This window comes from Phoxinus phoxinus (assembly GCF_949152265.1).
Source record: "Phoxinus phoxinus genome assembly, chromosome: 7".
Taxonomy (NCBI): domain Eukaryota; kingdom Metazoa; phylum Chordata; class Actinopteri; order Cypriniformes; family Leuciscidae; genus Phoxinus; species Phoxinus phoxinus.
The window spans coordinates 19,219,662-19,244,029 of record NC_136882.1 but is presented as its reverse complement, the minus strand read 5'-3'; the positions used below and the strand labels follow the sequence as shown (position 1 = coordinate 19,244,029).

General features: G+C 38.1%; 1 protein-coding gene across 3 annotated transcripts; it reads left to right on the top strand.

The window, feature by feature from the left end:
* The first annotated feature begins 249 nt into the window (after positions 1 to 249).
* On the top strand, positions 250 to 20,773 carry tbx15 (T-box transcription factor 15). Of its 3 annotated transcripts, none has more exons than XM_079619581.1 (8): positions 250 to 787; positions 4,780 to 4,987; positions 7,304 to 7,405; positions 9,982 to 10,153; positions 13,282 to 13,449; positions 14,108 to 14,172; positions 15,319 to 15,416; positions 18,676 to 20,773. In XM_079619581.1, the coding sequence occupies exons 1-8, from the start codon at positions 586 to 588 to the stop codon at positions 19,509 to 19,511; spliced, it is 1,851 nt and encodes a 616-aa protein (XP_079475707.1). In that variant the 5' UTR covers positions 250 to 585; the 3' UTR covers positions 19,512 to 20,773. The 3 variants fall into 3 exon arrangements, with proteins under 3 accessions (XP_079475707.1, XP_079475709.1, XP_079475708.1); XM_079619583.1 differs by lacking the exon at positions 250 to 787 and adding an exon at positions 1,448 to 1,731 and having other exon boundaries at positions 18,676 to 20,512; XM_079619582.1 differs by lacking the exon at positions 250 to 787 and adding an exon at positions 3,699 to 3,831 and having other exon boundaries at positions 18,676 to 20,512.
* Positions 20,774 to 24,368: the final 3,595 nt, after the last annotated feature.

The following is a 24,368-nucleotide window of genomic DNA, read 5'->3' as shown; positions in this document are numbered from 1 at the left end:
GATTTTTTTCTCCCACTAATGGAACCAAAACAAATGATTTCAGAACAGATATTTATCTGCTTGTTAAAACGAATGAGGTTAATTCACTGTAAAATGGCCATCTCCAAATTCCAGCTCACAGTTTCTCCACCATTATTTCCCTCCTGTTCCATTGGACAACATATTTTGGTTCTTTCCCTTCCTGCGTTTCCCATTGGTCGCTCTGGGTTTGACAAACAGTAAGAGGGTTGCCCTTAACGCTTCGAAAAAAGTTTTCCAGAAGTGAATATCAATCAGACAGAACTCAACTACAGAAAAAGAGACGTAGCCTAGAGAAGTTGGACGGAGACGCAAACCATCGAGATATAGGCTATATTAACAAACTAACTTCTCGGAAAAGGTATTCAGCTAAAATCTCGTCATTGGGAATGGGTTCTTTTATTTTTAAGCCTTTAAAGGGCATACATTAGACTTGGGTTTGGATTACCGTCGCCACCGGAGACCTAAATCCACCCGATATTTAAACATTTTGCGCGTGCGGCATTCCTGCGCCTGCCGCCCGGACGGAGTTTCTATTTGTCCTCCGTTGGATTTGCAGTGGGAGAGATGAGTGACAGGAGACGATCCGCTGCCGCGCTGAGTTCACGAGCGCACGCCTTTTCGGTAGAAGCCCTGATCGGGACAAACAAGAAGCGGAAGCTCCGGGGCTGGGAAGAAAAAGAACTGGAGCTGTCTATGGAGAGCCTCGCGAGCAACGAACAGTTGGGAGACGGCGAGGACCCAGCTAATTGTCTGGATATCGATCCGGGTTAGTGAATGATGACATGGCAAACTGAATTACCATGCACTCCGTAAACATCCCATAATAACTAACTTTTGACCGCATTTACAAACTAACGTATTGCACTGGACTAAAATGTTTCATAGACAATTGCAGGCCTATGCAGTTGGCTCAAACATCACTTTAATTCTATAAAGCAATATTTTTTTTATACTAGCCTGAAACAGTGTTTTTTATTCTTAAATTAGCCTACTTTACACAAACTAGTTAAATATGACGTTTTTATGTCAGGGAATTAAAATAATAATAATACATAGGCCCTAGAAATGCATAGGCTAGACAAATGAATACAACAACCATGTAGAACTTTTCTAACTTTGCCATCAAGGAAAGTTTTTGTGTTTTAATTCAGACTAAGATGCAAGTGAATGCAAATTTGGTGATGCATAAATAGCCTATCGACTATTAGCCTCGATGTGAGGGCCTAACAATTGTTAAATCGTGGACTTATGTTTTATTAGGTCAACAAAAGAGTAGGCTATATATTATACAAATTAATTGGAAACGTGAACGTAGAGTTTAAAACAACTCTGCAGATGTCAGTTTATACATGCTAACTCGTCTCCAGATAAAAGACAAAAGATCAGCGCTCTTGTGAGTTCACGCGAACAGGCGCTCAAGCACATTATACTGTTACATGTGTGTGTGTGTATTTCTCGGTTTCATCGCTGTAGTTCAACTGTTGCAACGTTAGTCATCACTTCATTAGTCTCGCTTCAGGAACATTTGCCATTAGGCAGACCATTAAGTTCCGCACAACATCAGGCTGCTGACTGATCATTCTGATATTGATGCCGGATAAATATGACTGTTCACCACTTTTTAAATATAGGCTAATGGTGAGCACAGACAAAAGTTAGTCAGGCTATAAAAGAGCAGATTTATTTCAGAGGAGAAAACAATTGCAACAGGTGAGTAGCATCGCTATAATTTTCATTTTATTAAACTGTCAGACAGCTTTTTTAGGCTGCTTTTTTTAGGCAAATGAACAAGGTCTGAATTGATTTCTGAGATTACGCTTTACAGGTTAGCAGGTCACAGAAGGCCTGGTTGTGTCCATAACGGAGTGTAGGCTATTCAAAGAAAATGTTGTCAAATAAAGCAATTAAACATAGCCTAATATATTTCATGTCGAATTGTAAACCATTGATGCAAATTAGGCCTACACGAAAATCCCCAAAATATGTGTTTGCTTATAGCCTAAACGTGGACCCATATTATGTTATGTAGGCTACATGTTGCATGATAATTTTTTTGATTCAGATTCAAAATATTTAAATTATATAACATGTTTAAAGCATTTTCTGTCTAACTTAACGGCTTCATGTTCGTATTTAGGCCTAATAAAACAGAGAGTTCATGAATAGAATAGAACAGAACATCTTTGTTGATACATAGGCCTATTGGCGATACAAAGCGGATTATATATAAAAAAAACAATAAAATAACTAAAAAAACAATAGCTACATCGTTTCAGTTAATTACGTGGGACAATAATTTCAGTGAATCTAAATACACTGATCACGATATTATCTTACGCATGCGGCATGCAGATGAATTGCTCATCTGTTCGAGGCTGATGTCCTAAACAGACACGGATGACATGATTCTGGATTTGAGTCAGTTTCTACGTTCTTCCGACTCAGTGAACACTAATGGAAACATTTCTACGTCTTTGAGATACAACATATAGTTCCAGGAAGACCCCATCTTGATTAAATTATAGAGGGAAAAAGGACTCTTAAAAAAAAACGCATTTCAAAATCTTTTTAGACATTGGAGTCTTATTAGTGGAGCAGGTTGCCAAGGCGCGAATCAACAAGAAGCTTTTATGTTTTTAATAATTAGTTTTAAATTAAATAATTTGTAATAAATAATTAACCAATCAGTTTTTGACCCCAAATAATTATGGGACCTTATAGCACCTTACGTGCTGTTTCCATTTTGGTCACCTTGAAAAATTGGGATTTTATTGCTTATTGTGCTTTTCACAACCTAAGACAACGTTTGCAATAAATAAATAAATAAACAAATAGAATAATGCATGAATCACACTTTAGGTAAAACAAAGACTTTCTATGTGACATCACCTATAGTAAGAAGTATATACAATTTAATGAGCATATTACTTTCAAATTGGACCATGTGCATATGTTTTTGATGTGAAAATCTCGGATTATTTGCATTCTGTTTTTATTCACTACTTAAAAAAAAAATCTAGAAATTCTTCAATAAATAGAATATCTGAATATTATTAAAGTCTGCCCTTGTTAGATTTTTGTCGTTTTTTAAATGACGTTCGATGTCAATCAAACCACATTTTTTACCCTTCGCTTGTATAATTCCCAGAGAGACAAAGTCAAAATAAAAGACGACAGATGTGTACATTTAAAGGGAGTCTTAATCTTTAATCTTTATTTTTATTACTCCCTCTTACATGAGACTGAACGAAGTCCAGCAGAAACAGGTGGTTCTGTTCCTGGTGGATTGGGTTACGCTGCAATTTCATGCTTAGTTCGCCTCCGTCCCATAAAAAAAAAAAAAAAAGGTAATTTATAACTAAGTCAAAAGAAGACAAAATGAATTTGTTTATGTTAAAGTGTTGGCCTGGTGTATTAACGGGCAGATGAAAATATGAATCTGCAATTAGTATGCTATAATACTAAATTATGTTTTTGTTTGCTTCATTGCGTCAACTTGTCGTTTCTAAATGTATTTGCATTGACTATCATAAGTTATCCCTCCGGGAAAGTTGGCTTATTTGTCAGCAGTGTTAATGTCCAGGGTAAAGGTGAAGTTTTGTTGTCTGTCTTATTTTGAAACTATCCTTTGTAGTGTGTGCAGCTGACGCTGGTAGCTGGTATTCTTGTTGTGTTGTAATTCTGGCAGAGGCCATTAGGCTTGTGTAATGTCTCATTGACAGCAGCTCAGGAACGACAGCACATTGACGGGATTGGAAGGAGTTGAGGACATGCCTGAGAGATCGCATGAAGACGATGGGGTTCATTACTGTAATTACGCTGATTGAATCTCTCATGAGGTTGATGAAAAGTCTGACTCGGGCTCTGGGGCCTCGGAGGGTTCTGTGCACGGGGTGATGGCGGTTTGTCCTGGGCTGCGTGCACAGCCTCATTTGCATGACACTGTACAGCCAAAACAATCCACCTAATTTCAATGAGCATGTGAAGGTTGCGTGATCACCTGAATAATACAATCTGTAAACAATAGCCTAAATCGATTTCCTGTGAGTTTTATGTTTAACTTATTCACACTCACCATACTTTGCATCAGAGGCCAGGCCTGAAATATATCTACTTTACGCTATTTAATATGATCCCTATCGTAGGCTAACGTGTGCGCGCTTGGCAATTTAAACGTTTTTTTTTTAAGTGGATGCTTTTTGTTGTGGCAGTAGTTCTAATAGAAACAATTTCGTTGTAAACAGCTTTCAATGCTTAAGTCCGACTATAAATAGCTAATTTAGATCCTGCGCAACAGCAAAGAAAAAGGGCACACATATTTTGCTATTAAAAACGCAACGATATAACTTTTATTTTCTTAAATCTAATTTTTAACCAACAATCTTCTATTCGTTCTGTGATTATTATAATTACAATAGGCCTTTGGCCTATTTTTGTCTATGAAAAAAAAAAAAAAAGGCTATAGGCTAATTAATCTGTTGCTGCACGCGTGTCCAAAATCACCATACGATGCATTTTCAGAAAACAAAAATAAATATTCGGCAGCCAATGGGCTGAATCAGAGTTTCCTCATTATTTTATTTTGCTATATATTTTTTTCATTTAACATTCAAAGGCCCATGATGGTCTGAGTGAATCCAAGACGTTATCCTTCACGGCTGCAGGTGATCTGGTTCTGCCGCTCAATATTGTCAACGGGCCTCCCGAGGGCTCCTTCCCGCTGCTGGCGTTTATAATGATTTGATTTGCCCGGTGTAGATTCGGAGGCCAGCCCGGGCTCTGACGGCGAGGGTCTGGCGGAGAGGACGTCCTGCTCGTTCGGCTCCCCGGCGGACCTGACCCCTGCCGCCTGCGACCCTTCACCCTCAGCCTCTATGGAGGAGATCCAGGTGGAGCTGCAGTGCGCTGACTTGTGGAAACGCTTCCACGACATTGGTACAGAAATGATCATCACAAAGGCAGGAAGGTAAACCTTTTATGATATGTAAAGTCAGACAGTAGCAGGATTTATTTTATTCATATGTAACCAAATTTAAACAAAGATAACCCCTTTTTTACAGCTTGGCATAATTGTTGGAAAAAATTGTTTTGCATTATATTTTATTAGTAGCCTATTTCTATTTTTAAAATAAGCAGTTAATCACTTTAAAAAAAATGCACCTAATGAATAAATCAGTGTTGTGTAATCAACATGCAGCAAGCCCTTTTTTTGCCGCGAGCCAAAAGACCATCAAACAAAAATGTAATTATTATTATTATTAGTTATATTTAATTACGCTAGGTCTATATGTTTTTACTTATTTATGAGTTAGAGATTTCATTGTGTTTTTCAAAATTAATGATATTTTTGGCTAATTCCTCATTTTACACTTCAAAAGCAAAGGTTTTTATATCATGATCAGTTTGAAGACTTTTTTGAAAATAGCGTTTAGGCCTATATATTTGCGTGGTTTCAACCGGCAAGGAACGTAAATATTTTTACTTGATGGTTGCCTTAGGCCTACACAACTTGACTTTTTTCCCCAGTTAAACAGAAACATCAACTTGACATTTTTTATTTCAAATGTGTTAAAACAGCTATTATATTTAAATTAAGAATTTTAGAATTCGAACTTTTGTCATTAACCCATAGGCCTACAAGCACCAGCCTACTCCCTCTTCTTTTTGACACACACACGCACGCGCAAATAAACTCAAGGTAACACAGCATTGTTTGGCAAAGGGATGTGACTGCGCGCGGGGACTGAAACACACTGTTTTGGGGCGCTAATGTGTTACACATGGGGGCAGCGGTCACAAATCACAAACCACAAATATAGCAAACTACGATAGAGCTTCCACTTATCCAACCTTAACGGTGGGCGAAACGGCACAACAACAACAACTGTTTCTAATTAATATATTTGAAATATGTTTTTCGTTTTCTTGCTCTTTTGGGCGTCAATTACAGCCCAAACCGAGCATATAACTTAACCTGCACAGTTCACAGTAAGACCTTTCGCCCCCTTTTTTCTTCTCAGGGGGATTGCTAGGTATTTCCGTGCCATTTTTACACTTTACGATCAAACCAACATGATAATATGTCTCCATTTATTGGCGTAATTCCTTGTTTTAAAACACAGGGTAAACGTGTACTTATACTTCCTGATTGGACTGGGAGGCTGTAAAGTAGAGCTTATTAATAGAACTCTGTTTTGGCTTATAGCTTAAAAAAGAGAAAGAAAAAATGGACCTCGTTAAACAAAACGAGCCCATGATGCCAATGACAAATTATTAGACATAGATTTCTTTTGCATTATTGTGCAAACATTTCGTTAATTATTTCCCAAATTTATGGAGAATAAAACGTGCTTTGGTAGACATAAAAAGAAAAACAGTAAAAAACTATTTCTATGAAAAAGTGTGGATCTTAATATTTCTCACTCACTAACATTTTGTATATTGCTTGGGCCTGTTCTATCATCAATATACCCTTTCTTCTGATTTTTCACACTGCTGTAAGTATAGCTATATTTCTTTGGAACAGTAAACAGATTTTTTTTTTTTTTTTGCACCAGAGCCCTTTATCAAACAAAGTTACTTGTGTCCAAACTATTTAACATTTTATAGCATACATAGGCTCCTCGTTTGTATATGTTTAGTCAAAAATGTAGCCTGAAATAATAATTCCTCTGATTTGAACGCATGTAACACAACTTCATGAATAGCCCCGTGTATTTTATGCCCTGCTAATAATAACCCTATAAATTTAGAGGTGTAGGGGGGTGGAAGTGAGCGACCAGACACTTTTCTCTCATTATGAACAAAGAGATTTATGACGTTTAAATGAAAAGACAAAGAAGTTGCTTTTGAAGTGTAAAATGAGGAATTAGCCCAAAATGTCCTTTTAGACATGGCCCCTTTGTTCAGTTTAGCTTGTTTGAACTTTTTATAGACATTTCTGAGTTCTTTGATTTGTCTGCTATTCTTTATTTTATACATCCTTTTAATTTACCAAAATGTATCTAAATCCTGCTATTACTTGCTAATGGTCAGCTAGTCGTGATACTTTCAAAAATTATAATTACAAAAATCTATTTTATAATGTCTTTTAATTTGTTTTATGCTTAATATGATGCTATATAAAAGACATCACAGTAACACATGCACTTTTTTTACACATTTAATTAATTGGCTGTCTTATTTACATTAACTCTATAATATTAATTGTCAATGGCATTGTTTATGCAATTGGACTTGTTCAATGAACACATGCAATAATTTAAATGATTTTCTGTTTCAGGAGAATGTTCCCTGCTATGAGAGTTAAAATCGTCGGACTGGATCCACATCAGCAGTATTACATTGCCATGGACATTGTACCAGTGGACAACAAGAGATACAGGTAAGCACAGAGAGTGTAGCTCTGTTAGCATGCAGTGAGTAAAGAGGAAAATAACAAATTTAACTGGACATTTGTCTATAAACTGGTAAACTGAACCCTCTTGAAATGGGGTGGGAGATTTACATGAATATGCAACACTGACGGCAATCCTGACAGAGTTGCCGTATCAGCATTGAAGGTGGTGTAATGTATCCATGTGATTTTGCTCTCACCATGACAACTTTCCATCACACATGCTTACAGAAAAGCTTTACTTGAATACAACTAAAGCCTGCATGCATGTACGGCTTGCTGTCATGCACTTGTCCTTTCCATAATTACATGTGCCATGTTTCATCACAAGTTTAAGTCTTCCCAAATTAAGTTGATTTTTATTTAAAAGAGGCATAATGATCAACATACAATAGGTTAGCTCTCCTTGTCTCTTACAATCACTAGTAAAAATCAATAAACGCATCTGATTTCTGTTTATATTCAGTGAAACTATTTGAGTTGTGTTTATGCTTAAGTCCCATGTTTGAAAACAGAACTGGAAACGACTGAAATCAGAACGTAGATTAGGCAAAATAGGATAGATAAGTTAGATAAAATGTGTTTCTGTTTTTCAATAATTTTCTGCTACAATAGAGCAAAACTCAATATTTTCTCATATTTCTATATTTTATACTTTAGAAAGGTAATGGTAAAAAAAAAACAATATAACATTGTGGATGTTACTATGTTAATTACATTGTGACACTTAAGTGGACAACATGATAATCTTCCAGTTAATTTAAATTTAGACTAATGTAATCATTTACTGGAAATAAAACTACTGCACATTTGAGGACTGGCGCTGAAGACAGCCATTTAGAGCCCCCAAATATCATGGAGGATTTTAGAAGCCAGAAGATCTTGTAAAATTAAATAGGATTTTCTTCCTGGCTGGGGAATTTACCACAAGGCTTTGCTAGCGGAGCAAAGAGCTGTCACTGGAATGCCTCATGTGTCTCGAGGGCTCGGGTCTGGAAACGCAGGCTTTATTGGAATTTACTCACTTTACTTAGGCGCACTGCCCTTTTTAAGGGACATAGAGTTTGTACTAGACTTGTTAAATCTTTCTTTACGTGTTACTTGAATACTGTACTCTTTAATGTGGGCATTCGGTATGGCTTATATTTGAGAGAAGAAATAGGAAAATGCGGAGCGGCCCAGATTTGTGGATCCTTGTTGGAGGCTCTCTTTACAGCTAAATTCACAAATATCCTATGTGCACTGGCTGCCTTTGTGTTTCTTTATGTAGGTGTTGGCATTTTTGTCTCTTATTTGTTTCCCCCCCCCCCCCCCTTTGTGTACTTTAGGCATGCCTGTTATCTTATTTCATACATAATACACTCAATAAACGCACATGATACTCAACTTGAGCACATGCTCTGGTCCACACTTCAGGGTATTTTGCTCTGTCAGTAAAGTAACCCGATAAATGACTTGGTCTATTTGCTGCTGTGTTGTGTGTGTGTGAGAAAGCACAAACATATCTTTAATGAACTACTAGAAAAATTGGCACGTGAAGATTAGTTTTTAAGCTTGTTATTTTGCTTCTGTACTTGACAGAATGGTCCTCACATTAATGATAACAGCATTTTTGCTTTTCTCCCCCGTCATCTAAATGCATGTAAATACGCCTGCATGTGTACAGTGTACTGCATGTGTTAAATATTGCTGGACTCTAATGGGCAGTCGCTCCACCATCTGTCCAAAAAGGTGTCACATAAAGTTGGATCTTTATTGATTGTGCTAGTGCCAGATGGCAGATTTATGAAAGATGAAAGAGGGCTAATCAAATTTCCAGTCCTTTTTGGTCTTAGGTTTCCCTTTTCTTTAACACTTTCCCTGCTACATAGAGCATAACCCTAAACAGCACTCCAAACAGGAAATTACAAAAACGCCTGGCACTATATGCGTATGTGTGCAAGGGACAGACAACGTGTGAGTGTTTGTGTTAAAGCACACATGTTTTTGTACAGATATATATGGCCTTGGCTTTATCAATAAAACTTTAGATCCAACAGATTAATACCTGTGAATGTGCGTGGCGTGCACGTGTGTTCATGTCCGCCAGTAGTGGGGTGCTCTGGGAGAGAATAAGACAGACACAGAGGATGTTTAATGCTGCCAAGCAATAACAAAAAGGGGCCAAATGAGAGTTTTGTCCATATTTGAGAGCTGGGTGATGAATTTGGCAGAGGCGACGCAGTTAAGCACTTTCAATGGCCTGAACTAAAGGCATCCAGCTGTGTCTCAGCCAGCTGAGGGAATGCCCTGCAAACAACACTTTAGGAATGCCTAAAAACACATGTATCAGAATGTTATTAATGCTTAACATTAATTATGTTAATGTTAACATACTTTTGCATACCATTTATTATTATTTGCAGTCCAAAACAGGTTCAATAGGATATTATGCTCATCTTGAATTCGTCACATGTTCGGATGTGACAGACATCCAAAATTGGGATGTGAGAGCACATGAGTAATTTTATGGAAATAATAATAACACTCAGAGTATCATGAAAGTCATGCGCATATTTTTGCAGGTATGTGTATCACAGCTCAAAGTGGATGGTGGCGGGAAACGCAGATTCCCCAGTGCCGCCCAGGGTCTATATCCACCCGGATTCACTGGCTTCAGGAGACACCTGGATGAGACAAGTGGTCAGCTTTGACAAACTCAAACTCACCAACAATGAGCTGGATGATCAAGGCCATGTGAGTGCACATTTGATTACAATGGATGATGTCAGTATTTATATATTTTACATATATGCTACCGTTTAAAAGTTTGGGGTCCGTCATATATATATATATATATATTTTTTTCAACATTGATAATAACAAGAATTTTTTTTGAGCGGCAAATCAGCATATTAAAATGATTTCTGAAGGGTCATGTGACACTAAAGACTGGAGGCAATGATGCTGAATTCAGCTTTGCATCACAGGAATAAATTACATTTTAAAATACATTCAAAAAGAAAACTGTAATGCACAACATTTGATCAAATGAATTTAGCCTTGAGGTGCATTATATACTTAAATCTTACTGACCCATGCATATGATTACTAATAAAAAAAGATAAAGCCACCAACACATCAACAAATGCAATATCTGCACATTAAATGTCTGCGTTTGAGTTAGAAGACTTTGCATACACCTGCTTATCCACATTTCTGTATTCATAACATACACTAGTTGATGAATAACATCCCCCATTTCCCCCAAAGACATCTGTATATTCTCTCAAGCAAGAAAACCATTATTCAGTGTATTCTCTGAAGCACTTGCAAAACGGGAAAAATAATGATTTGAATATACTTGACTGATATTCCCCATGTGTCTGTGCTGAACAACAGCTGAATACAGTGCATGTTATTGTTTGGAAATGTATTTATTTTTTCCCCCAACATATATGAATTGTTTTCAAGTATGTCCTCCAGATCTTTTTTTTTTTTTTTTTTTTTTTTTTTTTGTCCAGTGAATCTTTTCTCACTGTTCGAATGTGACTGTGTTGTGCCTGGCTCTGGTTTGCAGTGCTGAGGGAGTGAGTGCACAGGGATGGTTTTATTATCAGACCATCAGATGACACTCATCCTCAGCACGTTTTGTTAGGTTGTCTTGGTTATGTATCATCGTAGTGATAGTGACTTTGAGAAATGAGGTGATACGTCCAACTCTATCCAGAATTATGAGACCCACAAGATAAATGTGCTAAATTTGCTCGGTATGGTTTTAAAGGCTTAGCCCTCATGTTTTGTTTTAATGTTTCCTCATGTTTTGAGATTGACTGTGTTTGGGATCCCAGAGAACCCTGTGTATAAATATAAAAACAATATTAGTAATTTTGAAAAGAGCTATTATTGTCCAGTTGGATTATTCTAACTCTCTAAATCAAAACCCAGCTGGCAGATATTATTCAAGCTGAATCCCTGTTTTACCATAAGGTTGACATTCACTCAAATGTGATTGTTATGCAGTTTAGTATAACATGTTTTTGCTTGGGGTCTGTAAGCTTATATAACCTTTCTTGATTTTTAATTAATTAAACTCAGTTTCATTGCATGCAAACAATTCAAGAATGTTGCCCTCATAGCTTTCTATATAATCAATAGCAAATTTTCTCAACATAAAGCAACGATTTTGTCAATATTTTATCTACCGGTATTTATATCTATTATTAATTTTCTTGAAGCAGATCAATAATGTTGTTTGGATTATTGTGATCATCCACTTTTAATGCATCTGCCAATGACCAGTAGAATGGTGCTGTAAAGTCAGCAGAGAGAGGAAGTATAGAATAATTGCACGTGACATGCCTTACCAAAAGATACAGTGTATCTGTATTTTAGATGCAGGGTTTGTGTGTGTAAAATAGTTGCCTTAGGCCACGTCTGCAAAGTTCGCTGCTCTACTGGCATCTCCTCTGCATATGAGGCTGTTTTGACTCGAGTCACTGATGCTATCACTCGAGGATTCTGACAAATGTAATAACATATGGGTGTTACAACTGCAGCAGGCTGGTGTTTTTTCAGGAAGAGGAGAGGGGACTTTTCTTATACCACAACCTCGTAAAGAGAGACTTTATTTTTTGTTCGCCTGGAGGGCGAGCGAGGGCCGGAACTGAAGTTAACCCTGTAACGTCCTGTGTGGGACCTCGCCGTCGTGGAATATAACCTCACGTTCTTCCTCCTGACCAAAAATAATTTCGATTGCAGTTTCATCGCAAAGAGGATTTAAATATTATTGGTGTAGAATAAGGGGCTGCTTCTACTTCAATATTAAAACAAATGTGTAATATTTTCACACAAAAAAAATATATGATTATAACAACATGTTTTTACATTGCTTTAACTCGTCAAAAGAAGTTAAACAAGTTAATGCAAGATTAAAACAATTTTTAAAAGTCAGTTTAATGTAATTTTAGTTTTAATTACGTAAACATCAAAGTTGATTGCACTTAAATATAAGGCAGCAACTTTTTTTACTGTTTATATATATAATATAATGTGTGTGTGGATGTATGTGTACGTGTGTGTGGATGTATGTGCACACACACACACACACACACACACACACACACACACACACACACACACACACACACACACACACACACATACACACTTATTTTATACAATGTAATTCTAATCGTGTGTGTATATTTGTATGTACATACACAACTTTTGAAACTTTAGTTGTCATTTGTTATTTGGATCAGCAAAGTGTAACTTTGTCAACTCCTAATGTTTATTTTTTTGTGTGCTCCGATATCACCCTGAAAAATTCCTTTTTGGCCCCAGACAATGTTCTCAATCCTGAATATCTCTGATCTGTGGAATTACAGCAGTGTGGCTTTGAACACTTCCTATGTAGTCGGTCTTCATTGAGCTGGTGTTGTCTGGCCTTGGGCAGCATTGGGTTCTCCTAGGCTGTGCATTTAGATTGGATAGAAGGGGGAGCTGGAATATTAAATTTACTGTCATCAAGCTGTTTTGCAAAGGCCTCTCTTCTCTTGCCTGACCTCCTCGGTTGCGGTGGACCCAGGAGACGCACACTGACACTGGGAGTAATTAGAAACAGACTAAGGGCCGGAGGGAAGGCTACAGCCTCCATGCTCTGACGCCAACACATCGGCGTGAGATACTCACCCTCGAGCGGGCCTGATTCATATCTCATCAACATGTGTACACACTGTGATACAGCATGTTCTCATGTTGGTCCAAGCAGCTTTGATATTCACAGCCTCATTATGCCACTGACATTTAATCCATACAGCTGTGTAAGTGCGCTCTTGTGGTTGTGGCCGAGTAGTTGATGATATAACTCTCTTTATTTCTAGATCATCCTGCACTCGATGCACAAGTATCAGCCCCGTGTCCACGTGATCCGAAAAGACTTCAGCAGCGAGCTTTCTCCAACCAAACCTGTTCCTACAGGGGAAGGAGTAAAGACGTTCAGCTTCCCAGAGACCGTCTTCACTACGGTCACTGCCTACCAGAACCAACAGGTCCATTACTGACTGTCAGTGTACAGCCCCACTGTGACTATGAAATGCATAGTTCAGGTCTTAATAGGCATAATACAACTTAACAACTAGAGATGTGTTAAAATAAAAATGATAGCCAATAATTATTTTCATGTTATGTTCGATATAAAAATTATAATATCACCAAAACAAACACTAAAATCATTTGTTTTATATTATACAAGTTAATTTTGGCATCACAACATTATAATTTTCAGTGTGATAAATGAAAATACATTTTTAGTTTTGCTGAAGATTACATTTAACAATCTTATTATTAAATTATTAGTTTGTTAAAAAGATTAACCTTAAGTGAGTGTTAATATAATATATAATTATATATATATATATATATATATATATATATATATTATATATATATTTATATAATATTCACATACCAATAAATAAATAAATAAATAAATAACGATCTTTATTTTGACCAGTAAATAATATAGTGCTAATATTTTGTGCATCCCAAAATAAAACCACATTATGCATCAGTTTCAAAAGGAAAACATTGAAAAAAGACTTTTTGTTATGTTTATTATTAAATTGCTATGATGAATATGTGTTTGAAGTGTCTGGATGTCAAAATATTATTAAATGAGTCTGCTTTGGACTTCTTCTCTTATAACAGATTACCCGTCTAAAGATCGACCGCAACCCATTTGCCAAAGGATTCCGGGACTCGGGGAGGAACAGGTAGATTTTCAGGAAATCTTACCCTTGCTCTGTATTGTCCATGCGGTGTGTGCAAATACACACATATCTCGGCAGTGTCCATTTATATAGATATGAACCCCAGGAGATCCCTCCTAATTCCACGTCCTGCTACATTAAAATCACTCCCTCATTCAGCTGCCAAGAAAACCTGGTCAATCTGTGATAAAGCGTTCTGATTGAGGGCAACGGAAAGGAAAAAAAATGCCTCTCTTTCCTTTTCTCGCTTTTTCAACTCCCTTCCCTCAATCTCGCCAACCCTTTCACTCTCCTTTCTTTCCCTCTCGCTGTGTTTCCATGCACTTCCCTGCTCCGTCTATATAAGATGCGAGTCAGAATACTGCGAGAAAGTTTGAGACAGACCCGCAGCACATGAAAGCGCACTTCCATCTGGAGAGTATTATCGCCACAGATATTTGAGACATCTTTTTTCATTTTTCAAACAATAGACCGCCTGATTTATGAACTAGCGTTAGATTTTCATTGCAGAAAAATAGAGATGAAAAGATTATTCAGGAGTAAGATAATATATATAGAAAACGCTCTCGCCCTCTCAATAAAACTGGTAAAAATTTGGTATACAACAAAACAGTTGATCTGTCACAAAGTAATCACAGTTTTATTTATGCACCTTCTCATCCTGGTTTACAAACCGCAGATTAAGTTGTAGTGTCGGCTTTTGATGATCGGTGGAATCAGTTATGCTTAACCAAGATATAAATCAATATTTTAGTTGCGATATTAATGGGAAAAATCTGTCATTTGGTGAGCAGGATTTGGATTCAGTCTCAGCCAGTGCTCGAGTCATTAGAGCGTCTCACTAACAAGCAGAAAGGAGTAGAGAATTACTGCCTGTTAAGCCGCACGGCGAGGGCTGATGCAGGGAGCGCTGCAAAGAGGAGTAAATCACACAGGAAGGGGACCCATGTACAGAGCAGAGATGAAACATCACCAAGATTTATGTGCACAGTAAAAACCTGCTCTTTTTTATGGGCTCCAGTTTCCTCATACTCCCCTTTTCTTTTTCTCCCTTTTTTCTCATGTGCATATAATCTGACCGTCTCACCTGTTTTTTCTGCCATTTCACGTCTCTTCTTCCACCTTTCTCTGCCACTATCTCTTGTGCAGGACTGGGTTGGAGGCAATAATGGAGACATATGCTTTCTGGAGACCTCCAGTGAGGACGCTGACGTTTGAGGACTTCACGAACATGCAGAAACAGCAAGGTATGTGCACGGTCCCAGCGACTGGAGATGTTTATAACATGCCTACTTGAATAACAGAGGCTTTGCATTTCAAAATATTGCTTCATAAATCATTTTTAAAGTTACTGTGTGGCCACAATAATCACATACCACAGAGGATTTATGAATGACTCTAAGCTTGCAGGGAGCTCTGCACTGGGTGGGACGAGTTGGACAAACTTGGGTTTTTGTGTCCAAGTGAGGTTGTCTATACATCTGTTTGACAGATCAAATGTTCCTCAGTCCCTTAAAAGAATAGTTCACCCTGAAACCATATTATAGTTTTATATGAAAAAGAGGCCAAAATGCATTCATTATAAAAAATTAAAAAAGGTAACACTTTATTTCGATAGTCCACTTTAGACATTCTACTACCGGTAATTATAAGTAACTTTTCAACTACATGTCAACTTACTCTCATTAGAGTATTAGTAGACTGTAGTAGACTGCCAGTAGACTGTTAGGTTATGGTTAGGTGTTAGGGTTTGGGTTAGGAGAATAAGTTGACTTGTAGTTGCCAAGTTACTTATAGTCAGTAGAATGTCTGTTGGGGGACTAACAAAATGAAGTATTAGCAAAGTATTAAGCAGACAATCTAATACTTTAATGACAGTTAGTTGACATGTAGCTGCAAAGTTACTTAAAGTTTGTCTGACGTGGACTGTCGAAATAAAGTGTTACCAAAAAAATAATATATATATATATATATATATATATATATATATATTTAAATATTCAAAATGTAACATTCATTACTAAAAGTCAGTAGTGGTGATTTAAAAATAAAATAGTTCAATCAGATCTTTTTCGATCTGCTTACTAATCGAGCGGATCCAGTTCTCCAGTTCAACTCAACTTGCTAAGCGCTATTTGAGCGACGTAAACACAAATTAATGATAAAATTAAAATAAATATCTGATCGTCCTTCATAATGCAGTCGCTATTTACATCTCATATCGTCTGTAAACTGTTGTGTTACCAATGTAATGACTGACGCATTTGTATTACATTCCAAAGAGGTTTATTATCAGCCTCGCACAGTGGAAAATGAAACCATATCCATACTGGCCGGCACGGTGGAAAAGCGGCTATTGATTCAGTGATCCAGTAAAGTAGTATCCAGTACCATTTATAAATGTTCAGTGAATAACATCATAAATTTCAGCCTGTGTCTCACACAGAGGTATTGTATGACTTCAGAAGACTTGATATATAGCACACAAGTGTTTCGACCACTTATAAAATACTTTTAAGGTATTTTTGTGTTCAAAAGTAAAAGTCCTCCTGTGGAACTTTACTGTGACGGATGTCTGATTGCTAAAATCATCTCTTTAGCGCAGTCTCTTACTCATAGCTATTGCCCAGATGATCAAATGCTGATGTAACTATTTTCTCTCTCGTCATAAGGTAATGCGAGTATGGTATTTTGTCTGAGTAGACATCTGTTTGTCATCACAAACTTCTCGAAACAGATTAAACGTTAATTAAAGTTCTCGCACGGTTCGTCGTGTTCTCCCCTTCCACCCCCGCAGCCCATACCGATTGCCCTCAAGAAGTACATGCAGATCTATTGGAGTAATTAGTTGTTCTCGAAGCACTGCTGAAGCCTCTCTCACCCCGGCCTGACAACAGGGGAAAAACATGACATCACCACGAGGTCTTCTTTCCCTTAGCCAACAGAACAGAACCACGTTGAGTGAACCAGAACTCGACTCGGCTGTATTATCGAACGCATATGGAGCTGGCCCAAGCCTCAGCCAAGAGAGTTCTGAATTATTTAGTTTCTTTCCCGTTCCGAGCCATAGACCAGACTACATTTTCAAAACAACAAACTGAGTGCTGGCCAATTTCTCATTAATAAAGAAATATGTGGTAGATATCCCACCGCTATCATTCAGTTCCATGTGTTTGACTTATTCACTGTTATGTGCCAGTTCATTTTTTCCCCTCTATGAACATATGCCCAAATGCTGCATGTCATACTGAGAGAAAAAGGCCAGTGTTCTGTTGACCAGACATGCATATTTTAAAACTCAAGCCAAATTTGAATTCAACATTTGTCACAGTATCCCTGAGCTAGTTTTAACTGACAAGACATGTAATGGGATTTTCATACTGTGCTTATTAACCTCTGGTCACCGCCTCTTTAAACCCTGCTTTTAACCCCAACTTCTCACAAAGTGTGTGAATTTCGGTGACAGATGTATACAGTGTGAAACAATGCTGTACAATGCAGCACTTGCCTCATTAAAAATTGTATCATATTGTATAGTCAGATAAACTTTTACACACTGTATTTTGTTTCGATGTTTAAGGGGAAATCAAAATGTCATTGACAGAAAATGTGTTTGTTTGAGTGTTTTATTGTTACACATGGTCTGAAGTTTATTGAGGTCAAACTGAATGGCACAATCAGGCATATCTGAGCCGAACTGATGTGAAAGAGCGAGGCAAGCCATTATTTAAACAGGCTGCATACTGTGTTCGTCCAATCAATCATACTGACAACGTAAGTCTGCAAAAAAGAAAGTTAGTTCGGGTTCTGTTAGTTCAGTTCTTAGAAGGATCTGGGGTTTACACTGGGGTTCTAACTCTAAAAAATACCTTGAAGAGATTGTTCACCTAATAATGAATTGTCATTATTTACTCACCCTCGTGTTGTTCCAAACCTGTATGACTTTCTTTACTCTGTGGAACTCAAAAGAAGATATTTTAAAGAACTCTTTCTCTCCATACAATGAATGTGTCCAAAACACCCCACTGGCTTTCATTGTATGGACAAAAAACACTGACATTTCACAATATCTTCTTTTGTGTTCCACAGAATAAAGTCATACAGGTTTGGAACAACATGAGGGTGAGTAAATAATGACAGAATGTCCATTTTTGGATAAATTATCCCTTTTAAAAAATTAAGATTTTTGTTATGTAGAATAGCACTGTGGAGATGCGCTCCATTATGAGTTAATTTGTGGCACTTGTTGCCAGGTTTGAACAGGCCTCTCTTGAAACCAGATGAAATGCTCTCCCTAAGGAGCCACAGTGACTGCTTGTGATCCATGGGATGAAATAAGAGATACGCTCTGTGTGATTGTTGGACAGTGCGTGTGTTTTCAGAGCTGGCTCTGTCTCACCGTTCTCCTCTTGAGTGTGCACTTATTCTTCATGCATAGGAACGTGTATCCACAGTGTGTCTTTGGGGTTTGGATGTTTCTGAATGTTTGCTGACTGTGTTTTTCAGGAGGGAGCACTGGCACCTCTCCCACTACCTCCAGCACTGGCACTCCATCTCCCTCCGGTGCGACACACCTTCTCTCCCCGTCCTGTTCCCCTCCTACTTTCCATCTGGCACCCAACACCTTCAATGTGGGCTGCAGGGAGAGCCAGCTGTGTAACCTGGGCTTGTCCGAGTACCCCGCATGTGCCAGAAGCAACATGGCCGCCCTGCAGGGCTACGGAGGACTGGCCGACGGCTCCTACGGCCGCCTCCAGACCACAGGAGGCACTGTAACCTCCGCCCAGGCCTCCGATTCCTTCTTGCCTCAGAGGACTTCCTCTCTCATCGCTGCAGGAATGCAGGGAGGGGCTCACGCCTCATTGGCTGCTGGTAACAGTAGCGGTTGCAGTGGTGGGGGTAAGATGGATGCGTATGGAAGTCAGCTGGCCTCTTTTCCCGCATCCCAGCTACAGTACGTCATGCAAGCAGGGGCGAGCTCCGCTTCTGGGTCATCAGCTTCATCCAGTTCATCCCCGTCTTCCGCACATATGTTTTCTGGGAGCCATCATCACGTGCAGCAGAGCACATACAACGCCTTTTCCCTTCACAATCCCTACAACCTGTACGGATACAACTTCCCGGCATCACCGCGCCTGGCTGCCAGCCCAGAGAAGCCTCAGGGTGGCTTACTGTGCTCTTCCTCCTCTGCCGGAGCATTCGCCGAACGCCAATACCTGTCCAACAGCGGCATGGACAGTATGCACATGATCGGCAACCCCGCGGGCAGCCAACAGGGGGGCGGCAGCTGTGACGGCCGCCAGTATGGCTCCTCTTCACAGATGTCCATGCACATGGTTTGAAGTGCTTGAAAAAGTTAAATAAACCAAAAACAGATAAAAACACTAACCGCTGCTGCAGTTTTTTGCTCAGCGTTACAGGGTTTTCAGAGTTTTATTATTCAAAATGTCTGATATATTGGCATGAGCATTTCACCATCGTGACATTGGAGACACCAGCCGTTCAATGGGGACTTATTGTCATCTCATTGCCTTATAACTCATCAGACTAAAATGGAATTAAAGTGTTACCTGTGTTCATCTCTTACATAATATGCCGTCAAAAGCAAATGGATATACAAGCTAAAAATGACTCTTCAAACTCAACTGTTGTTGTTGCTGACCCGCCGACCTCAACGATGCATCGTAAAACTGAACTAAGTCAAATGAGGTCCGATTTTTAGAAGATGGATTCTGGTGAGGATTCATATTTGGTGCAATAATAACAGCAATAATGGACCCATAACTGTCCAACATTAACAGAGACATTAGCCAGAACTAAACATATCCTCAAAACTGTGACGAATAAATGTTGTCAGTATGACGTTTTTGTTGTTGATAATATACAATGCTTGTCATAGAGGTTGCAATACGATGTTGGAAACTGACTGACTCTCTCAGGATGGCAAAGTTAAATCCTCCTGTAATAACAGGGTCTCTGTGTGTTTCTGACAATCTGTTACTGAAATGCTGAACCTTTGCCTAATGGTTTGGAAATGGCTTAACCATATCCTGAGTGGAACATAAACATATAAACAATAGTGAATGCACGTAAAGCACATAGGTTTTAAATTGTTGTGTGGATAAAAACCATAGGAAGACAAGGTAATTAAGGTATATGCTTTGGAGTGTTTGTAAATGAATATATTTAAATGCTAAGCAATTATATGGCCAGTGTATGTTGAATTAAAACCAGTGTGGGAGGAATGAACAAATGTTGTTTTAGGCTTTTAAGGCTGTAAATACAAGTGCCAAGCACATAAAGCTCATTAAATAAACATTATAAGTCCTCTTTATGTTTCTTGAAAAAAAAAAAAAAAAAATCAAGCATGTTTTGTTGCTTTTGGTTGTGGTTTTGAAATGATATCATGCAGTATATATGATGGATCAGAAATCATCACAGATCAAAATATTGACCTACAAAAGGGAATATTTATGAAGGCTATATATTTGAATAGTTTAATAAATTAAAAATGTGTTTATTCATACATGCATTTTCATACAGAAAGCAAGATGATCTAAATGAAGTTCTAATCCTCACAATCTGAAAACCATTATAGTCCTACAAAAAAAAAAAGTTTTTACTAATCAAATGCAAATCTATCTCATGCCGTCTTATTTTCCCCTTTATTATAATTATGGGCTTGAGATAAAGAGAAACTGAAAATAATTATTTGAAAGTCAATATGTGTAAAAATAAAAGGATTGATCCTGCTGTTCTCTTTGATATAAAGAAGAAAGAGAAGACCATGTGGCTCAAATTCATCCTTTTCACTGTGGTGATGCATATAAATATGCCACCTGTTTAAAGAGAACGAATGGGGGCAAGAGGGAGTGGGAAGAGAGGAATATGTTAGACGCTGGATGTGGGTCATTTTTACATATCTGGTTTTAATATGTCTGATCTTAATACGTTTACAGTATTTATGATCACTTCTCTCATGTCTGGGCTTTGGTCCTCATTATCCCGGCACAGACTTCATTGATTTAAAAGCACAATCAGCATCCATTACATGGATGTCTTCAGAAGTGAGTAAAAAAAATTCTCTTTCTCTCCGTTCCTCTTTATTTTTCTTCTTTCTCCGATCACATCCCATCATTTGCTCAGTTCCAGCCATGAAATATCATATCTGAATCATCATCAGAAAGTGAACGGGGTAGAAGACCATGGAGACATCTCTCTGTATTAGAAACACCTGTTTTCCAAGTGCAGCTCTAGTAATGACTGGATATGCAACTGAAGAGTGCATGATTTCATAATTTGGCACATCTCCATCTGTCTGGAAATTTTTTCCAATAATTATGCGCATTTATTTGTCTAGTACTTAAAAATAAAAGCTCTGCCAAATTTTCAAATCTGCCTGTCCTCTGTAAAAATGAACCATGGCCTCTCACACCCAGAATGAACAGGTAGGGCCCACATTTAGGAAATCTGAATGTAGAAGTGTAAAAACATAGATAGCCTACTAGAGAGATTTCATTCATATTTACATTGCTATGTCAGCCTACATTAAAAATCAAGGCTGTCTGTGTTGTTTTAAGAAAATAAACCTGAATCGCTTGCATTCTCTTTCTTTTAACACATTTTAGTATTTCATGTATTTTGGCAAGATATTGATCTTTAACAAATGTTATGCCATTCCCAACAGCCTGATAGAAATCAGAACGGTTGCAGACCATTCAGTCTGAAAGAATTAAAAAGGGTAATGAAAACAAAGATGTTTAATTGGGGAAATGGAAGTGTCCGCACAGCTGCTTTGAAGTAAGATACGATTTCTGGTAAACTATTGCCCTCTTGTGTTTCTCTTCCACATTCAACCAGCACTAAACTTGTTATTTCAGTAAATAACTGATGTAATGCTCATACCTTTATGTTGGAGTTACAGCACTCTATAGGCTACAAACATGTGCATTTTTGTTTACTCATAGCAGAGTAGCCTAACTGCACCCACTAGGGGTGTAACAATATATCGTGCCACAATATATCGCAATACAAAAATGCAACAATACGTATCGTGGATAGTGACAATATGTATCGTGGATAGTTCACCCAAAATAGAAATTACTGTATAAGAAAAAAATCATGTTTTCAGAGTTTTAGTGTCAGTACTACATTAAACTACTATATAATGTTGATTATAATGTATAATAATGCAATGGTCAGCTTCAGAATCATGAATATTTTTATTCTGGTGTCACCATTGTCCTTGAATTACAAGCACCAAGTCCAAACCTGTTAATTTAAACCCACAATGTAATATCAAAGTTAGCATTTTAATCAACAGTACATTTTTTGTTAACCTTTTATCATATGTCTTGGGAGTATCGCAATAATATCGTATCGTGAGTTCAGTATCGTGATATATATCGAATCGTGAAATGAAGGTATCGTTACACCCCTAGCACCCACACACCGGACGCGAATAGCGCGTCAGGCGCGAGTGATTTCAATGTTAAGTCAATGCAAAGACGCGTTACACGCGTTTTACGCGCGTAACGCGTCTTTGCATTGACTTAACATTGAAATCACTCGCGCCTGACGCGCTATTCGCGTCCGGTGTGAACGCACCATAATGCATTTCACTCACACACATAGACCAATGCATGAAGAAGAAATGGTTGCAGTACCTAACACTCAGTAGCCTATGTTATCTGTCTCTTTGACAGTGCTGTAAATAAATGAATGCTTTTATTTATTTATTTCTTGCTCACTCTGCTTTGCTTAGATTGGCTTTTATTTTCCTATCATTTTCTACTCATGTCATCTGCCTCACCGCCTGCAGACTTATACTCAAACAAATGTTGGAGACCTTTATCCAATCAGATTTTATTGCGTGATTTTTACAAGTAAAATGCTTCGATCTAAACACCCATCTACTGGGTGTCTTTCTGAGGCCTCTAGCGGGCCTTGGCTTAGCCTACGCAATCGCGCATTAGTGACGTAATTGAGTCAATAGGGGATATGTTTTCCTTGATTGTGCAAATTTTCACTTCAATATGATCGGTAGGCTGCTTTATTCAACTTTATTTAAAATAACTTCCACTACCACTTTCAACTACATCTATTCTGTTTGTGTTTACATGTTTACTGTAGTGAAACCAGTCACTTGCGTGAGATCATAGCAATAGCAAACTACAAATCCAGACAAAATCATTTTTTCTTGTTTGAGAAACTGTTTCACTCAGATAGGCCTATACGTCACTGAGAAGAAAACACTACTTCTTTTACACCGATTTTAAATATATATGAAGGCCCAGACTTCAAATGCACAGGAATTTGACACATTTTAGAAACTTACAAGTGAAACATTTTAAAACTTATTTAAACCATTATTAGTTTCTTCTATTTAAATAAAATGTAGACATTCAGGTCAAAAGGAAGTGTTTGAACCTTTTTTTTTTCTTGAGGGAAGAGAAGAGATGTTTGAGATAGCAACACCCTCTCAAAGCAAGTGGTTCTGATGAAACGATAAGTCCAGATGGAAACAGCTGAGTCCAGGGCTAGACCCCTTTTTCCTGTGGTTCATACCTGCCGAGTACAGAAACACCCCACTGAGGCACTTCCTCCTCTAATGAGAGAAGTCCGGCCTGGCCTAGTCCCATGGATCCTGCTAGTGACCCTGCTGAAGCAGATGCTGAATTAAGCATCCCTAAAACCATATGTCAAGTAAGAGCGTGGCTGAAATTTCAAACTGTCAAAACACATCTCTTGCAAAACCTGCTTTCTGGGGTGCATTTCCCAAAAGCATCGTTAGACAACTATGGTCGCATGTTCCCTTGCTACCAACATAGTCGTGTGATTCTACTGGAGGTTACCCGATATACCATAGTTCTAATGAACATTCATAAACAGCATCTCAATGTTGTGTGGTTGGGACTGCAGCTCACGGCCTGTGGTAACTTAGAAGCATAGTTTCTTGTTAGTTTGACATGTGGACTTAAATTGATCATGCTCTTGAGCAAAGCAAGCTAACATACAGTATATATTATATATCCACCATTATATTATATAACCATTATATATCCAACCCCAAAGTTTAAAGTAACTTTTTGGACCAGGCCGCACACACGCACGCACACACACACACACACACACACACACACACACACACACACACACACACACACACACACACACACACACACACACACACACACACA